This window comes from Gasterosteus aculeatus, chromosome 16, assembly GCF_964276395.1.
Source record: "Gasterosteus aculeatus chromosome 16, fGasAcu3.hap1.1, whole genome shotgun sequence".
NCBI lineage: Eukaryota > Metazoa > Chordata > Actinopteri > Perciformes > Gasterosteidae > Gasterosteus > Gasterosteus aculeatus.
The window spans coordinates 13,249,481-13,270,002 of record NC_135704.1 but is presented as its reverse complement, the minus strand read 5'-3'; the positions used below and the strand labels follow the sequence as shown (position 1 = coordinate 13,270,002).

At 41.0% G+C, this 20,522-nt stretch overlaps 1 protein-coding gene across 2 annotated transcripts in view; it reads right to left on the bottom strand.

Moving 5' to 3' along the window:
• The window catches only part of erbb4b (erb-b2 receptor tyrosine kinase 4b), a 217,420-nt gene that overhangs the window by 33,412 nt on the left and 163,486 nt on the right, over positions 1 to 20,522 (bottom strand). The window contains exons 13-20 of one of the 2 annotated variants that reach the window (XM_040201513.2): positions 18,541 to 18,673; positions 15,744 to 15,837; positions 11,063 to 11,217; positions 9,294 to 9,338; positions 6,923 to 7,055; positions 4,472 to 4,594; positions 2,719 to 2,817; positions 39 to 224 (exon numbers count right to left, since the gene is read on the bottom strand). In XM_040201513.2, coding sequence (XP_040057447.2) covers positions 39 to 224; positions 2,719 to 2,817; positions 4,472 to 4,594; positions 6,923 to 7,055; positions 9,294 to 9,338; positions 11,063 to 11,217; positions 15,744 to 15,837; positions 18,541 to 18,673 — 968 coding nt within the window. The remainder of the gene's footprint in view (positions 1 to 38; positions 225 to 2,718; positions 2,818 to 4,471; positions 4,595 to 6,922; positions 7,056 to 9,293; positions 9,339 to 11,062; positions 11,218 to 15,743; positions 15,838 to 18,540; positions 18,674 to 20,522) is intronic. The other variant, XM_078091335.1, reaches the window with a different exon arrangement.

Below are 20,522 nucleotides of genomic sequence, written 5' to 3'. Positions count from 1 at the left end.
AGCGACTAAGACAACTGTACAAAGTTTTCAAATCTTACCTTAGCAATCTGGACACACCAGTTGAGCAACAGCTGGGATCCGATGTTGTCCTTGTGCTCGAGGACGTAGTCGAGCAGGCACCCGTGAGGCATCAGCTGCGTGACCAGCTGGATGGTGGGACTCAGGCAGACGCCCAGCAGGCGGACCAGGTGAGGGTGCTCCACGCTGGCCATGATCAGGGCCTCCTGAATGAGACAGAGTTACACTCACCCTGGAAATCTGTTGCAGACGCGGGCACCACCTGGCTAGTCCTTGTTTGTTTGTGAAGCCCAATGACGGTGAGTTTATTATGTTTACAAGTACAAACTGAACTGTCGGACCATATGATCCCTTATTCTCTTTAAGGCTGAAGTTTCTGGAGGCGAGCGGCGAGGTTCCTGAAGAAACAGCCTATTTTTATTCATGACCTCAACATCAAAGTGACTCACTGCTTCACAAGGCGGTCAGCGTGCTTTGGAGTGACTAAAAATGAAGCAACTACACAAAGGTGGGATTCCTGTAGATTATGTGTCCTGCTTAGTTCTGAACCGGTGATATTAGAAAAAATGCTTCCATACAGTAAAAAGGGTCCATTTGAAGACGTTGCTCCAGTACATTATTGATAGAGCTTTGAACTTGCCTGCAGTGTCAACATCTTTATGTGCTGCATTTTTAGAATAAGAAAACATATTATTATTATTTCTCAAGAATATGATCGTGGTATCATACAAACATATGCAACCTCATGCAAATGATACATACTTCAAGCTTGCACAATATATATGTGTCTATACTATGTATTCCGCGTAACAATAAATAATACGTTATATTACATAAATGCACTGCGAAAGAGATACAACCACAACATATAACAAAAACAAATTACACCATAATTGAGGACATTTTACGGTTTCTGTTATTGTCTTTGAATTAAAAATGAGTGCCTCAAGACTTAAAGTAAAAAAGCCAATTTGCTTTAAAAAAACTAAATTGTGAGATTCATTTATTTTGAGTAAAGACGTCATAACTACTCAAATGTAATGTAGAATGTATATTCATGTGAATTGAACCCATTAAATACTTTGAGGAAATATTAAAATACTTGTGTGTCATGTATTTCAACTTATGTTTAAGTGGACCAAAACATAAACAACATAAAAATCTCAAGAAGATTATTTTCTTTTCATACAGAAACAGTTGTTTAGTCCTTTTGCCCTTTATTTAAAGAATAAAGTCCTTGTAGCTTTTACTATGACAAGTGCTTTACAAATCTGATTTGTAACAAAGTTTATGAATAAATTGTTTGCAATAATGTCCAGTTTAATACTCATACAGAACTAACTTTGAGCAAAATATTAATGAAATGAGATATAGGAGAGATAATGTCATATAGGAGGGAAAGCCCGGTTACAGATACCGTATCTCTGTAAACACGCCGTAGCCCTCCACTGGACTCTCTAGATAATCTCATCCCCTCTCCTCCAATCATGGGCAAACCGAAATACAGTCACAGCGCAACTTATTAAGACCATCAGCATGAACCGGAGTGGGGGGGTGGGGGAACCTTGCCATGGTGAAGTGTTACTCTGTCTCTGCGAAGCTTTTCCCTTCCACACTCGGTAACTTCTGCACTGTCTGTCTGCTCCGAGCAGGACCCTCATCTGGGTCATTAGCGCCTCTGATCTCCGCTCGACGCATCACCGCGACCACGCTGAGGGCAACGTATTTCAGTCTGAGCGACTTAATTGGCCAGAGAAGCTCTCATTGGGCGTCTTGGTGATTTAAAGCATTGGGAGGAGTGTTACCCGTAGAGCCCAGTAGAGGTCGGAGCCTGTGTGATGTAGAACGGCCTTACTGAATAAAATACACAAGGACAGACGAGGGATTCTCCTTTTAAATCAAGCCTTGAGCAGGATTTTGTCTTCTCTTACCTTGCATGTCTGCCTTTAGCAGCTATTGTGATTGCACACATTTAGTTGTGTGCCTGTAAACATGTACACGAATGAAAATCTTGCTGACCACCCTGCACTCTTTAGACACTGGCAGAAGGAGACTGGGGGTGAGAACCTGGCCATGGGTAATGGTGGGCACACAGTCAGACAATTCATAGTAATATAACGCATGTTTAGCCAGTAAATGCATATTTAGAGATTAAATCTCTTTGTTATAGCGTAAAGCCCCACATCGTGTCGTTACTGATAACCGCTTCTCTGATTTGTCAGACAAGCCCTCAAAATACAGAGAGCATTAAATTATGAATGGAGGCTATTTCATCTACATTGCATCATCACAGGATGATCATTTTCTTTTTCTTTCAATTTTCCTTTTGAAACGAGCCGTGATGTGAATATTTTATAAATAGGGCCTTTTGCACAGGGTCCGGTGCCTGCGGCATGGTGTGTGTTTGTGTGTGTGTGTGTGTGTGTGGGGGGGGGGTTCTCCTCTGGTGTCAGTGGAGTCTGAACTTTGTTCAATTGGCTCCATTCCATCAATAGTGGGCTTTATACATTACTGAGTAGTGTTTTTAATGCGTCTATGCACCAAGGCAGCAGTTCCCTGTCATGTATTTGTTGGATCTGACGTACTGACCCGACCAAATATGGCTCCCGTTAATATCAATACATTTTATACAATACTAAGTTAAACTGTAGGAAAACAAGAAGAAGCTTTCTTGACTGTGGAGTTGTTGAAGATACTCACGTCCATGAACTCAACGTTAGCCTTTGGTCCCGTGGCCTCATTTAGGATTTTAACAGCTACAGGAATCTTGACGGATTCACCCTCAGGGATCCAAATGCCCTAATGAAACACAAACAGACGATGAGTCGTTGTACTGGATGCCAAGTCAACAAGAGCAAACTCGCTAACATATTGTCAAGCAAAACATATTAAAGATTCGACCATGAATCTCATTTAATAAATAATGGATTTTTCACATTGAAGGCGTCAGCTGTCTTAATCACCATCTTCCATATCCTCCCTGCTATGAAATGTTCTGCATGCTGCATGATTATATGTGATTTCGCCCTTCAAAAAAAACAGGCAAATCTATTTAATCATTTTGAAGTATCCAATTTCAGGTGGTATTAAAGTGAATAAGCAGCTGCCAAAGTGGCCAAAGCTTAACAGAGGGGAGAAATAAAGTGCCTCTCAACTTTTTTTTAAACTGTGTTCCACCATTTGTTCTGACCTGATTTGACAACATATCCCCAGTGACAGAAGGTCCGACACCTCTGATCACGGAGTTAAAACACCTGCCCTCACGTCACCTGGTAAATGGGTGAGTGTAAGAGTCTGTAAAATGGTGAAGATGTAGATGGGACAGCACGTAAAAAAAACATTGATTTATAATAATAATAATAATAATAATAATACATGAATACTTGTTTACTGCCTGGTTTGACCATCTTCTCTGCATAAGTGGTAATTTATGAAGATCTTATTGGTTTGGGTCAAAACAGCTTAAATGACTACATAAAATATAGTGTTACATCTTTAATCCTTCATTTCTCTGTGTAAATAGAAAAGAGGCAAACATCGTGCCTTCCTCCTTGTTGAGCTTTCTGTATATCTCCATGCTTTCACGCTTGACTTGTGGGTAATTCCTTTGGGCAAAGTCAGCATCTAATGCTGACTTATGGAAAGGGCTCAAGTGCTTTCTCCCAGAAAGCCTCCGAAGACTGAACAATTTGAGAGAAGCTACACCCAAACCCTCGCAGACTTTGTGGGAGCGCGCCTTAAAGTCGGCGAGTCTTTACCCGTAAAGATGTTTGTCACTTCTATTCCAATCAGGGATAAATATTCAGTTTGTATCAATAAAAAATGAATTGTCCATTGTAAAGCAGATTGCGCTGGCGCTCATTGTGATGTTAAAGGACAATAAGCTGCTGTTGGCAGGATATGCTGCTGACAGGAAATATCTCAAAATGAACCCAATGTCCCCCAAGAGGATCCAGAGGAGGAACATCCAAGTAGCTCTCTGAAGGCCACGCGAGGAAACCTGGTGCTCTCTCCACGATGGACAATATACTGTAATATGCGTAGAGATGCCCGGAGATTCCCCAAGGAAAGGTGCAAGATATTGATTTGAAATGATTGTATTTGATTTCTGGGACCTTTGAATTTATGCATCTACAAAAAGACCAATGATGACTTCAGTTTAAGACTCTGTCCTTTTTTCAGCTGTGTCTTTCTCTACGTCTCCCCAACTCATCATCAGACTGGTGGTGACCTCGGATACCTCCTGTAACCCTGGGGGTCTCAGTGTCTGCTGTTTACTTATTCTTTTCATCGCACTCCTCCACCCTACCGTCTCATTTCCTGCCATTAACGATTCTGCAGTTCGTCTCTCCTGTCCCTCTTTTTCTTTTAAGGAGTCGCTTCATGATCTCAACTCGAGCATTTGTTCACGTACAACCTGAAAACGCACGCAAACTCTAACTTGTGAATTTACCTTGTAAACAGTCCCGAAGGCCCCAGACCCGAGAATCTTGACCCTTTTGAGTTCTGTCTCTTTCAGAATACGAAGCTGGGCTTGATTGGGTGCAGTTCCACTTGGTGTTAAAGGTTCCACCAGCTAAAACACATCCAGTAAAACAGAACATGTTACATTTTCGAAAAACCTAATATTACTTACACTTCTAAGCAATTATATGTGATTTTGCTTAAGGACGATCATAGAATCACAAAACACGTCAAATAATGTTCATGTCTAGGTACATTTTTGCTACCATTCAAAAACATACCTAATCCTCAAAATCAGTTGCAAAAAGGCATTTTCCTGGAAAGTTTTTATTAAGAATGTTTTTTATGGAGCTACTCACATCTTCAAACAAGGATTATTTCCTAAAGTAATAAAACATTTCAACAATTTACTGTATCTAATCCAAACCATTCATCTTATCAGGCAAATCACCTTCTCTGCCTACTGCCCAGTACTTCAGGTGATAGGAGGGTTACAATTACATTGTTATTGCAACAAGACACATGCAGTTCAATTATCATTTCAATATCATAAGTGAGAGATTTAATACGTGAACTGTAGAGGGATATGGAGGAAGGTGGATGAAGAGGGAGAAAAAGAGGTGGGTGAGGTGGATAATTGTGGAGCCTGACGCCTTTGTTGTCTCATTACTCCTCAAGTGGAGGAACGGACTGATTTAACAGCAAGTGAGGGAGAAAGATTATATGAGAGGGAGGGAGGGAGGAAGGGCGGGCAGGAGGAAGAAGTGGCACGGGGAGGAAATGTGGCAGAAACAAAAACAACAAGACAGCGATGGAGAAGCGGGTGGCTGAATTAGTCAGAGGATGCAAAAGCATAAGAGAGGGAGCAATATAAAAAGAATTAGGAGAAGAGTGGAAGATTAGAAAGGGAGGGAGGGCAATGATGGGGAAACTGAGCAAGAGTGTAAATCAGCTTGGCGGTGGTTGGCAACTTATGTCCCCCTGGCTCATGGTTACCATTTGATTAAAAACAATAGCCATTCTTCATTTAAATGGAATAACAAATCAGCTTCTGCGGGGTGGAAACAAGAAAGGCGGGGGCCACGCAAGCGTGTACAAATACACACAACACAACACAGATGTCTCAGGAATGATCCACACACACAGTACGGTTACTCCACACAGCTGGGAGCTGTTCAGCATTACAGGAGCGGAGGACGTGGAGGCAGTGTAGAGCTCATCGGCTCTGGGATTTATCCATACTTTGTTTTTGCTCTTCTCTCACGAAAGATCAATTCATTTCATCAACCGTGCTGGAGAACCAAAAATATCCCGAGAACGCAACAATCACATTAATGTCATACGAGTTATAGCGTCACTATCATGTTTGGATTGTCTCATTCATGATTAAAAAAAATTATTCTCTTTTAGTTATTATACAATTCCTTCTGAATTAAAATGCACCACTTTTGCATGCTGTGTGTAAAATACTCGCCGTTAACTAAAATATGTGAAGAAAGACATTGATCAAGAAACAGTGCAAGTATCACTCTCTGCATAGATGAGAGAACTGCAGGTATGATAATAAGCCATATCTGTGCTATTTTGTCATTACAGAAGCTATTGACAAAGCCACTTAAAGGATACTTGTGGGGGGAGAAAGCGCTGAAACCACAGCGTACTCTCAAAATGAACGCACAAGTGTATTAGATGATGTGCTCTTCTTGCTCTAACACAAAGGGAGAGTGCCTTTTCCGCTTCTAATGGTATGGTCTCATACCTCTTCCAAACAGAAGTGTCCTTTCCAAAACACTATGGGAGAGGAAACACCTGAGCCTACGATTATCTGACCACCTCAGCAGTCACCGTCTGTAGACGTGAAGTCTCTCTTATCTCCGTCTTTCTCTAATTGCATACAACATGTTCCCACTGTGCACACTGTGTGTGTGTGTGTGTGTGTGTGTGTGTGTGTGTGTGCTATGCATGCATGCGCGCGCGCACGCACGCACGCACGCACACAGCGAGATTACACACAGATTTGTAAAAATTGAGACAAACGTCCTCAAGCAGTGTTTTGACTCCCAAATTAATGGCAACTGTGTCATGTGAGGACCTTTGTCAAATCGGTTCAAATATATTCCTGGTACCTCTTAATCCTCAACCACTACTTTTATGTTTGTTCTCGAGTTTAAATCCTAAGCGATGGAAAAGTCAGCCAAAAACACACATGTAAGTCAAGTCACTACTTCCCACCAATCAGTAATCAGGAAACATTTATTGCCATAATATGTCAGACATACAAGGAATTTGACGGTTGGTACAGACAGTACGACAATGGACGACAAGACAACAGTGCACGAGGAATGAAATAAAAAATAATGTCCTTGATCCACAGTCTTTCACAGTCCTCCGACGACATTTTTCAATGGTACACACATCAGCTCGACGTTCCATTGCTCACCTCAGTCTCCAGGAAGCGACGCAGGGCTCTTTTCTTCTTGATGTTCTTCCGGCGCACAGACACCGCTACGCTTAACGCCATGATCACCACCAGAAAGAGGCCGCCGATCACTCCCGCTGCGATCAGAGGGGTTCTGAGGATAAGAATTCGGAGGAGGAAAAAGAAGGAAGGAGGCAAATTAGAAGATCACGAAGAGGCAGACGAGCAGGCAGGCAATGGCAAAGCACGAGGCATTACCTCCAGGGGGTCGGCGTCAGAGATGATCAGGACAAAAAGACGGAAGTGGGCTTCAACAAACACATCGAACATGTCTCGGAGTATATGCTTATGTGGGCGGTCCTTTGAAAACCTTTTTCACCTCCGGTTTGGAATTATTTTTCTCATAAGCTCTATCTGGTAAGAAACGTCCCTCTGCGCACTCGCCTGAAAATCAACGCTGTGATCAGAAACATGGAAGAGAACCATCAAAGTGAATTCTCACCACCACACGGAGGCTGTCATTTGAAATCAAGCCTCTTGATAGTTTCCCTGTTATGCTCTTCACACTGTCTAGAGTATTTGCGGGAAAATGAGCAGATGGAGTTGGCTTTGCAGTACCCAACTCCCGCTAGGTTTTTTGCTTTAATCAAAGAACTTAATTTGATCAAGGCATGCTGAGACTCCATCCTTAATCAAAGGAAAAACACTGTTGGTCAGGACTGTATTACACAGACTGCAAGAATACACCAAGATCACGTGTCCGTCGCACCTGGAGCGCATTGACAAAGTTATTTTTAAATGTGCAATGTATGGAAAAATCTGATATAACATATAACTACGGCATATTTTATATAATGCTTCTCAGCTCTGTAACTGAGTTAATTGAGAGGATTGATACGACTCTAATATCAGTTCATTAAATACGAAGCTAGAGAAGATGTAAGGCTAAGTATAACAGGATAACACAGTTAAGCAGCTTTTCAGCTTCTCTAAAGCTTAAAATTGAACAGGTTCCTTACTTTGTTTCATCCGTCTGAAGTAGTGGGCTTTAGATTCGCTGCTACAGTCGGTTCTTTGAACAACGCCAGCGTTGCTGCATTCACCCGTTTCCAGTTTTAGGATCAGCTAAGCAATCTGTCTGCTGATTGCAGCTTTGTAACCAAAATAAAAGCCAATACTACAAACTTTGCGCATGTGTTTGTATCTATGCCGCACGCGTTGATAAAAGTCCATCGATAATCAATCAACATGAAAGGTCAGTGGCGATTCGACCAAACGCGTTCATGCACAAGGAGCCAATCGGGGAGCACAGAGGTATCAGGCAACAGGCAGCTCTGATTGTCTTGATTCAAATTGGAAAGATGGGACCATGTTAGACGGGGGAAACATTTCATCAAACTGAATATTACATGAGTAGGTGACGCAAAGGGATTAATCCGGCTTAATCAGATATGCGCACAATCTCCACACAAAGTGTACGTCAAAGGTGGCATGATGGCCTTTGAAGGCTTAGCTTAATCATGTAATTCTGATGAGATATTTTAGTTGTGTTGGAAAGTCAGTATCTCCGACAGGTAAGCGATCTACCTCAAGACGCATGACACCTCAGAACAGGAAACCAAGAGTGAGGTTTTCTGGGCATCCAGTGCTTTAGTATCAGGTATCAGTAGCTACAGAAATAAGAACAAGCTGTTTCAACCTTCATATTGTTGTTGCCCCAAAGACTATTTTGAGAAGTTTGATCTTTAGCAGATCTCTGGAAAGTGAGAATGTTTTTCTCTAAAGATGTTACTTATGCATTTATTTCCTCAGTAAAAGGTTGCAAAACGGCTGATTATTGATCTGTACTAAATAGTTCCACGTTTGTATTTAACTGAATGGAGCTTTAATCTGAAGCTACACCGCAAGACAGTGCGTTTCGTATGTGTGGTCTGAGTAATTTCAGTAATTTCTTATCTGTTGGCTGCTCATCCTTCCTGTAAATCTTGTTTTTTTCCTTTTTAAAATATTATACCCAAAACACCATCCAAGAATTCCCAGAGCCACTCGATACCAAACTGTTTCTCTTATGCAATCTTGAATCCATTTGTTGTAAACTGCCTTTGTTTCCTCACCCCCTCGGAAGCCTTAGAACAAAAGCTAAACCCCTTTCAATTTATCAAGAACCAGGCAAAGTGCTTGTGCGTGCACAAACACAAACACTCTCAAACACACACACGAACACATTGAAATATGCACACACACAGAGGCATTAAGGACACTCTGGGATTTTGGACCTTGCAGCGAGCCATTAATCAGAGACGTTGCTCTCTGTGATTCTTCGGGTACGTGTCTGCTACAGTAAAAGTGTGTTTTTCGTATGAAAGGCGACACACGGAAATTAATGTCGTACCTGTCCATCCAGCCAATGCAGTCCTGCAGTCTTGGTCCAATGCACCTGTGTAAACAAGCATGGGACAAGCGAAGAAATGTAGACATTTATAGTTTGTCAGATCTGAAAATGATGAGACAGGAGCAATGCCGCATCGCTGTATTGAGCAAAGCAATACGGTGATGATTAGTGAAAAAACAAATATATATTTATATATATATATATGTATCCAAAATGTAATATCAGTTTATTACATTTTCGATGGGAGAATTTACCCTCACTGGCCTTTTTTTCCACTTTGCCAGCTTAATAAAGCAACCCATGTCATGTGACATACAGACTTTAGTGAGAATGGTCACAGATGTTGGCTTGAATCCTTTTTATCTATAGCCGTCCTGTGTTATAGCTCACAACTTTAGTAACATACACAGATATGGGATTAATCAGTCCATAATAAGATTCACATTTGTATTATTCATTTTGTACAAGGAAACTCATTTTATGTTGCACATTTCAGAGAAGTATAATACTATATATAATCCATTTTTGAGTAAATGGTTCTTTTACTGTCACTCTGAGCGCATTGCAAATGAAAAGGTACTGTAATACGATGTAAATGTGTCCGTCCATCATTTTCAAAGTAACTCCATTCAAGGATGGCATTTGTTGTGTTGGTCGGATTTCTGATCACACAAGCTCCCTTTAGCCAGGATACGGCTTTTGTTACCCGAGTCCGTCTCTTTCCCCCTTTGTCTAGCTGTCTCCCTTTCCTCTCGGCACCCAGCTTGTTTATTTGAGCGGCGGATCTGCTCACGGAGCTGTACCTTTGACAAAGTGTCATCCCGCTGTTTTCCATTCACGACCGGATTGCTATGCTCAAGCAAGATGGAGGCTGTCACTCAGGAGAGAGTAGAAATAACACACAAGGACGCGACATCAACTCCATGTGGAGCTCAATATAAAATGATGTCTTACCATTTCTTGTTGAATATAAGCGAGCAGTGGCTAGTGAGCTTGTTATAAGTGACTTTGATGACTCCTAACTTTCATTCATTGTCTCCTCAGCATCATTTTCTGCCTTGCCTCTGTATTAATCTCTCATACAATCTATAAGTTGTTGAATCGTTATAACCTATCGGCGCGCGTGGATAGGGCAAGGGAATATTTCTGATTATGCACCTATAAAACACTATGTACAGTATATGAGAGAAAAATGCATTTATTATGAGACAATGAGGAAAAAGAATCCATACCCCTTCACTCAAGACACGGCACAGGAAAGATTTTGAGTGGAATTTGAGTGTCATAATTAACCAAAGCAAAATACTTTACTAATAATACTAATAATACCTGTGACAGCATTCAATGTGGCTATGCAGTCTATAACGTGTGTTATCGAATTAAACATTTTAGTCAGGAGAAACGTTTAAGGCTTCATGGGGTAAATTTAATGTGATGACAGGAAAACTTCCAATAGTTTTCCTGTCTGTATTCCAATTTGTGGATTTTTGCGACATTAAGTTACCAAACAAAAACAGGTCTTATTGGCAATAAACTGTGTCACCCAATCTTTTCTAATACTTAGTCACCATAATCTCAAACAAAGGGTGGAAATGTTGCATTGTTTCTTTTCTGGATGAATGATCACTGGTTGGTTTCATTCATCTTTCATAGATTGACGATTCCAACTTCTGATTCACGAAGGAGCGGATGAATCGTATTTCTTTTTATCAGAGTCCCGACCATTGAATCCCACACCTGTGACTCGTCCTTGTCCTGACTGTTCTTACCCCTGAGTGCAGTTGGCGTGGCAGGGATGGCATTCGTTATTGGACTCTGCGTACTTGAAGATGAAACTGTTGGCGCCTTGCAGGCCATCGGGACACTTTTCAACACAGTTGGGACCATCCTTGAAATGGACGCACCTCACACATCGCTCTGGGCCCTATGGAAAATTACAAAAAAAAGGCATTCGTTCTTTTCAGATTGACATTTTCATTCTGAAAACGCAGTTCTTAACACAATGTACTTGTGTGCACAACCGTCAGTGAGGTGCTTTTATCTGACTGAAATAATGATTGTATTGTTATTACCATCATAACGATAATAAATCATTGCTAGCCGAGCCCGATCTCTGGACAGCTTTCTTTCACAGATACTGACCGTTTTTACTGTAAAGATATTATTTTTAAATTTCCTGTGGAGGGACACTATACTGTAAATACATCACAAAGCTGGGCGTAAAGGAAAACCGGGGTGTCACAAATTTAGCGGAACAAAACCTCAGCTACGGTGTGTCATGTTCACTGATTGATGGGTAGATTTCAACGTCAATAATTCGCCGACTGCAGGTTCCTCAACAGCTTTACAGACTAAATTGTTGTGCTTGTGTAGCGGGGAAAGCTTGCACACGACAGATAGACATCAGCGAGCCAAAGACAGAAAAGGCAAAAAGTCCTATGGAGTGATAAGGGAAAGTGAGGGAACGAGAGAGTGCACTTGGAAGCAGAATAACGCAGAGAAGAGGAAAGGCAGCAAGAGCGAGGAGCATATAATGTGAATAAGAGGGAGAGAGAGAGGGAGGGAAGGGAGGGAGCAGACAGGACGCATAAAGCAGCGCGAGCGGAGCAGGCAGATAATAACCATCGCTCACAGCACACACAATGACCATAACAATCCGCCTAGAACAGGATTTATGGAGCTAATATAAGCGAGGAAAGAGGAAAGGGAGGAGAGGAAGAGAGGCAAAGAGCTCTCCCACACAGGCCTCGTATCATCAAAAGGCCTGAAGAACATCTCATTGACAAACATCTCTCACACACACACACAGGTCCACAAACCAGTGGTGGAAGAAGTATTAACATCCTTTAAGTATAAAATCAAAATTGTATTTTTGTAAAAGAATTTTTGGTAAAATGTAGTTTGAGCAAACGATCCGAGCATTGTGTGTAACTGTATTTTAAAACGTGTTCGAGGACTCATGTGTTCTACCTCGTAGACATATTTTACTCCCTTCTCTTTTTTTGTGAGGATATTATTTAGCCACAGTGGAATTCTTTTTGTTTAGCCTCTTACTTGCCTTTCTTTCGTGACACATTGCAGACGTAGCTGGCAGGTCACTGCACTCCACCGAGAGCACCTTTGTAGTTAAATGCCATTGTTGGGTTGTAGTTACTGATGCATCAAGTTTACAATTTGGGATATCATCCATTCCCAAAGTTCACAAGATGAATCTGAGAAATCTCACCTTAATTAAATCAAGTGGACTGATCGGACTCAGACTTTAACGTCAAAACTGGGAGCGAAGGATTTTCTGCAGGAGGCACAAGGCTTACATTTTTTAATGTTAGAAATCCAAATGTGATGGAGTAGAGGTGTAGTAGCACACATTCAAGAGTAAAATTATGAAATTGTACTTGATTAAATTAGTTAAGTGAGAGCACTTAATTACCTAAAATTACCTAATTTCCTACACATACATAAAAAGGTGAGTAGGATCACCAAGCCTGCATTTTACTAACAAACACTTACATTTCATCAATTCACACAATAATCAGCACGTGTTCATATGCACACATATGTGACATATAGGACATAATCACAGTCACTGTTTGCAATAAAGGGGAAACCAAAGCAAAAAGATGACATCAAATGCAGATAATTATCCTTTCGCAGGTCGAGGAATGGTGGAGGTTCTTTTTCATACATAACTACAAGTAGTGTCAGTGCAAGAGGCTTGTAAGCATGCATGGGTGTGTGTGTTTGATTGTATAACGTGTAATCTTTGTAACTTGTGTGTGTGTAGGTGTATTAACATGCATCCTTCCCAGTATATTTATGCAAATTGAAGGTCTTGTTGCTCCCTTTGGCTTTAGCATCGATCCTGACACTCCTGAGTGTCTGCCCACCCATTGCTATTGGTGTGTACGCATGTGTGTGCGTGTGCGTGTGTATCCATTAGTCCCATCGCATCAGTAAGCCAAATTGTGTGACAGAGAAAGCAAACAGTTTGGTCCATCAGGAGGGGAAAAGTGACAGGGATGCAGTGTGTCGAGACCAAGAGAACCCTGCTGTTAATTCAAATCGGTGCACTTATGTTTATGTGAGCTGTTATGTGGAGCTGGAAATGAATACTTCAATTTCCTCTCTTTGTTTTTAACAAACACCAGCATCTCAGGCAGATTGACGATTCATCTACGGTGTCAGAGTTTATAGTCAAGGTGGGTAGCCATATAAAAGGCTTTTGAAGGCCTTCAAAGTATGATCATGTGCATCAGAGAGGATTTACAAGGCAATTTACTATGATTTAATAAAAAGACCAAATCATCATGCTCTGCAGTTTTTTTGCTGCTGTGTGTAAATATACTCCACACAATGTTTTAAGTAATAATGATGAGGTGGAGATTTGAAAAGCTTAGAGAAGGAAGAAGAAACAATGGTCCAAATGGTGTAAATATGACATTAGATAATTCACTGGTCACACAGGGCATTTATGCACTCCAGCATATTCAAATGCATCATATAAATGTGTTTTTACTATCAGGGGCGAAAAATAGACCGAAAAGGGAATAAAAGAATATATGTAAAATGACAGAAAATGCCTTTTTCATCAATGGAATAAGCTTTTTTTGGATTGCCAAAAATATAAATGCAAGTTTGAGACACCAGAATCCCTCCAGGTTAGCACGCATCAGTCACCTGTTAAACGGACTGACTAACATCACAATCTGTCATACTTAACTTGCAGTGATGCATTACAGATCTACCTAAAATTCTGCTATTCAAAAGGGAACTTCAATTGAGTTAAGTCTTGTTTGCCTGTTGTGATATTTTAGCAACCTAAACGAATGCAGATCAACCGTAATCACATAGTGTGCCATAGGGTGACCTTTATTCATGGCTATAGTTATTTATCCAAAGAGGGATATAGGCCTACAAATTATTGTGTGTAAGCTGTAATGCAGTTGCTATGGGCTCCGTGGCCATAAGATGATTGCTGTAATCCATTTGTGGTGCAACAGGTTATAATGGGACATTTCCATAATACACAGCATGACAAGACACACACACACATACACGCACAGACATACTCACTGGCTGAAACAGATTAAATAAATGTTGTTGGAAGGCTTGTATGAAGTAACATTTGAGATGTTCAGGTATTTATATAAAAAATAAAATGATCGGCACGAAAAAAAGGTGATGTTTACATATCTATTTATTTTGCATTATTTCAAATGAGGAAGTTATAATTTAAATCATTGCAAAGTACTTTGATTTCAAGTTTTTTTTTTTTTTTTTTCACTTTCCACTGCTGGGGGGAGAACTACAGAAATGATTGTATTTTTTCTGCTGCACTTTTCTCCGCATGTCCAAGAGGCCAAGTGCACGGCTCTGGGGCATCAAACTGACAGCCAAGATAATGAAACAGACAAATCTCATCCAATAACAACAACTTAAACCAACAACCACATGTGGCCTTTGCTCCCCCATGTTTTCACGCAAAGAAACGACACAAGTTTTGGAAACTTCTACTTCCAAACTGTATTGGGCAAACTAGTTGGACAGAGTGTGATGCGACACAGAAAACAGCACACGGCCCCTCTGGCTTGCATCTGTCGCAAATCATCCCTCTCTATCAAGCAGCGAGATACAATTACAAGAGAAAGCGCAGAGTCAGAGGCCTCATGTGGCAGTGGGTGTAGTGTGCAAGAGAGGCGTTCAGAAATGAAGGCCAGGGACTTTCTGTACAGCTGTGACTGAACAATTTTTCAAAGGGCGTCCGTGATTCTCTAAGTGCTCGTTCAGAACAATTTTTTTTTTTTTAAAGTACTTTTAATTGGAAAAAAAGAATGGCTGTCACGCAATACATTTTTGATGTTTAATTCCAATAAAAACAGTCACAAGCGCGTGCATGTGCTAAATAAAAGCCCACTGTTGTTTGGCATGCAATATAATGCTGATATTAGCTTAAACAATCAGTTTTACCGTTGACTCGGAACATGAGGCATAATCAATAGCAGAGCTGTAAGGCACACTCTGACTGCTAATACAACAATTAATCATAGTCCAAGATGACCACAGGGAGTGTCTGCGGCTCCAAGTCATTTGGTTTGTGGTGAGTGTTGAAAGCTTTGGCCTTGAACACTTCTCTTTGGGGGGCTCAACACTAAATACAAACACCCTTTATACAAATTCTGCTTTTATTTGGTTCAATTCGTTGTTGGCTTTAGTCTTTCTTGGGAAAATACAGGCTGTCAACGGACACCTTCCCTAAAAAGTCAGTCTTACCTTTAGTTTTAAGACAATAGAGGCTGAAGTGCTTCTCTCAATGATGATGAATAATTCTACTGTTTCTCTTTATTGAATATAAACTATGATAAAATAAACAAACCGTAAAATAAGATGACACAAACAAATGAGCGCTTCAATGCCTGCCTTACTATTGCTTTTCTATAGAAGCGAGCTTACCGGACCGTTGCAGGTCAAAGAGTCATCGTCAGCTTGCTCACACTGCGCATCACATTCCACACACACCGATCCGTTGGCATATTCTCGAATATCCCTGAGAAAAAAAGAGGGGAGGGATCAAGATGTGTAAAGGAAAAGCGAGGGGTAGCGGGCAAAACAGTGTTTGTGAAAACCGTTAACCATTATGGATGCGGCACACAAATATGAAACCCTAAATTGAGTTTATTCCCTTTATATACAGTAGGCAAAAGTAGGAAAACGTTTGAATTGATGTCAAATCTGTCAATTGATGTCAAATATTTTGACTGGTGCTATGTAAATTAGCTAATTCTATGGCCTTGCCTGCTGGACATTGTGTGAAAAAGGACAAAAATAGTCCATTGGAAGAGATCTGTAGGATTTGTGCTAAATGCAAATCTGCAAAGTGTCGATATCACATTTTAATTTACAGAATGTTCTCATGCAGAGCTTTCCTAGGGCTTAACATACGTTTGGAAAATATCCTTTTCCATCCACAATTTTTTAATCCAGTTCACAATGTCATTCCATGAACAGCGGAGTATTTGTGTACGGGGGAGGCTTTGAAATTAAAGGTCAATATATGTAGTGCTAACATTAAAATGCAGTCACAAACACACATATACATGCAGCCACACATTATTGATACACCCACATACCATTGTAGCTAATTAGCTTACTGCACTACTGATATCATCGTGCTGCGAGTCGACGCAGGTGAAAAGGTGCAATGCAATACCTGCGAGGGGTTCAATGCTTTCAAAAATCAATTAAATTAAGTGCCTTGTTATTCAATTTCTGAAATCCCCTTATAATAGCAGAACACCAGAGTGGCCTCGAAAAGTCATTAACTTTGACCACAGCGCGGCTGAGTTAGCACTTTACCTTTGTTACTACAGGACAAGGAGAATGTCTTTTGAGTTCTGCTGCTTTGGTCGGTGAAGGAAAACAGAGTGTTCCAGCAATAGAAAGACAAAATGTCGCTGGCCCAGTGGGATCTAAATCAAATTAGTATTAATTATGCTTCATCTGGCCTTCATAAAACCTTCCAAGGGTGAGGGAAGGTAAGCCTTTGTCAGTGTGTGTGTGCTGGATGAAATAATAAAGGCGGCGGTGTAGCTGGAAGATATCACTGATGCTTGAAATTTGGCTGGTTTTTGTCTGGACTGCGTTTTCTGTCAATCAATTGACAAAGACAAGGACACAGCAACACATTTTCTGTGAATAATTAAACCGTGTTATCAATTCGATGGATAATTACAGATGATAATGGTAATAATTACAGATGGTAATTTTGGCAATTACGACTACAAAGTTCAAATGAATTTAACATTGTAAACCTTTTCAGCAAAAAAATCAAATTGATTTCGAATTTGTTCGTTGTGTAAATTATATATTTAGATTAAATCTACTCAAACCAGAGTAAAAAAAGGGCCTCCTTGTTGTTAAGCAGGCAGTGTGCGTTAAACAGTCCTACTGTCCTTGTTCTTGTAGACTTTCTGTAACTTGGGAGATTTGACGGGATACACATGAATAAGGGCACAAAGAACAACAACATGTGAAACATTTAACAAGTACGACTTTGTGGTGGGGGGGAAGCTCATATTCGGTCGGATGATGTGCTTGGGCGGGGCTGGCGGTGCGGGTGGTGCTGGCGTGCGGGTGGACAGGTAGGCAGGGCGTGGCCCCGTGCGCAAGCAGTGACTGTGACACGCAGTGACACGCCTAGCCCCCCCTGCCCGAACGCCACCCTCTGGTCCTCCTCGTTCCTCTCCAACGTGGCCACCGAATAATCGTTTTGATCACCGAAGGGCTCTGAACTCAAATCCCTCTTCACGGCACTTCGTCTTCCAAGTCTAAATTGTTAGCAATAAAAACTCCTCGGGCTTTAGTTCGGTTTCTGTCTTCTGCAGGAGCGGGATGGAATTAAGCTGCACCTCTTTTTTAAGTCAAGGCCCCCCCCCCCCACCTATTGTTTTGTCAGTCATTGAGCATTATCACACGTCTTTAATTTCTGTCCTTTGCCTGCGGCTCTTAAATTTGATTCAGAGTAAACAGAAAAATTACTGCTGAACTTGAAAGCTGTAACAAAGAGCCTTGGGGTGTTTTCGAAGCTCATGTTTTATGAGCTGATTCTGCACCACGTCTTTCAACAATTGAAAGAAATTATTATTTGAAAAGGTTTATTCACGTTTCTATATTTTTCTGTGATTTAATCAGTGGAACACATTGTACTGCTTCTGCGTCACATGAAAGCTCAGACATCATGTAGACTGATGCAGCTCTAGTGGAGGTTTTTTCTTGTCCATAACTACTGTGTGTCACATCTAAGCTGTCGTCTCCACCAAATAGACATTGTTCTACGCCAACTGTACTGATTCTGTTGTCTTGCAGGAGAGACATAAACTAACTATAAATTGGTACTCAAACTTCTTTTAACCGTAATTAGTGAAAGAAAGGAAAACATTAGGGGATCCGTTGCAAATAACTGTATTAGGGTTTGAAAGCCAAGTGAATTAAGAATGGGTTTCCTAGTTTCACAGAATTAAGACTGATGGGAAATTAAACCAGACTTTGTGGTGTGATTTGGCAGCTTACTTTCTTTTTGTTGCATCTTGCAGGAAGAGATAAGCAAGACACAGTGGTTAGTTAAAGAAATGTAAAGGTTATTACAATGTGGGTTGACCCTAAACACAATCAGGACTTGAGGACGGTTAGAGGACAGCTCGTAATCTACCAGTCAGAAGTCCTTTATATGCAAGAATGAAGCATGACCTACCCTTCATAAAGATTGCAGGTATCCACACAGGTCCGTCCACGGCTGAAGTATCTGCAGGAGAGGCACTGATCGGGGCCTGGACCCCAACACCCGGTGTCGGAACACAGCGGGTCACACACCATGCGCTCCTTGGCTGCTCATCAAACACGTACACAGAGAGAAAGAGAGTACAAGCAAAACCAATTACATCCAGGTCCCAGGTAACAACACTCAACTAAACTGTGTGTCTGTGTGTTAATGTGTGCTGATGAGGGTTTTTCCTTCTCAAAACCTTTTTTTTTTATATGAAGCCAAATATCACAGAGTATGCCTGGAAGGGCTGTGCGTAGGACAAATATCAATTAGCAATACAAGCGGAACACAGTGTAATGTAATTCATAGTATAGAAATACAAGTGATATCGACTGAACATGAAAATGTACAAGCAAAATACACAAAATATTTAATGTTCGTGCCTCGTGGTTGCAACATGCAAAATAATATGATCACAGTTCAGAAACATGTGCATTTTGGGAGGGTATCCTTTAGCATTATATTTGGAATGGAAGGAGTCATTGCAGCAGGACCAAGCAGTATTTTGTGTAATGCTCAAAAGGCGTGCTGAGGGATTCACCATAACTGCCCTGATAGAAAAAGTAAAGGAAGACCTTTTCTCCCGCAAAATACTTCCATCTGATTGGTCAACCTTTTTAAACACTTTTTAAAACATTACATTAATGTTCTCTTTTTAACTTTCCAACGTGAGTGCATATACTGTAAAGTAAGATATCTGTTTAAAATAAATTGCATGTACGATCTGTCTGTGAGTGTAAACTACTCTGTAATATAGCTGTGGCATGAGAAAAAGACAGTGCTGTCCTGCTTCATTAAAAAGACGCTGAGCCAGCAGTGACGCAGCGCTAGTGGGACCCGGAAAGCACCTGCAGGTGCCTCGCAGACTAGTTCATTTACTTCGGAAGAGCGGGAGAATTGCCCAATTGCCAAAACTGGAACCTTGGAATGTTGAATCCCAGCCTTTAGTTGGTGTCTAAAAGTTAAAATATACGGATATTGAGTACAAGTACTAATACATTTTTGTGTTGCTTTAAACCAAAAACATTGGTATCTCCCAATGCAAGTCATTAGATGATACAGTTACATAAATCTCCGTGTTTGAGATAGTCATGCCCTGCCATTACTAAAGTCTTGCTTGAATTCCAAAGAGACATTAAAGTGTTAAAGGGCCATATTGTGTGCTTGGGTCTTTATATTTGTCTCACCATTTCTCAAAATACTAAAATACTCCATCTCTTACATCTTCTCCTTTCTATTCTGCATGTCTCTCTCTCTCTCTGTATCTTCTGTTCCACAGCACTCATTTCTACATCTGTTGGATCTGAGAGCATTAGTGGAACAAAACATGAAGCAACATGACGACAGTCCTGCCAACACATTCAGAACTTGTATCACCTCATCTGCATCCGATATAATTCCCCCCTTGTCCTTTTTTCCTCTTCCACTCTCCGTGGCCATGATCATGGTTACGAAAACACCGTTGCTGTTTTTGAGGTCTTGGCCACATGTACGCCAGGGGCTATTTCTAGGTGTCAACCATAACATGATCAGAATGCAAAAACAGAAAATCAGACAGGATGCAGATGCATGGGGAAAACAGAAGTCCAGTGTTTCCTTTGAGGGCAGAAGGATGAAAGCGTTGCTTTCCACAAAAAGACAAAACCACCTCAGTTGGGCTTCCAGCGCCGGAGGTAAACTGACTATGCAGAGGGAAAGATGAGGACAGGGAGGGTGCTGAATAAAAGGAAATAAACAAGGGAGAGGAGTGGTTGGATGGGTTTTCTAACTATACAGCAATTGCAAGATCAAAAAAAAAAAAAAAAAATCTTTAGATGTTTCTGACTTGGTTGGAAAAAGAAAAAGCCCACGGGGCTCAGGAGCTGAGCAGCCTTGGGAGACAGGAGCACATGCTGTGATGATTTGACAGA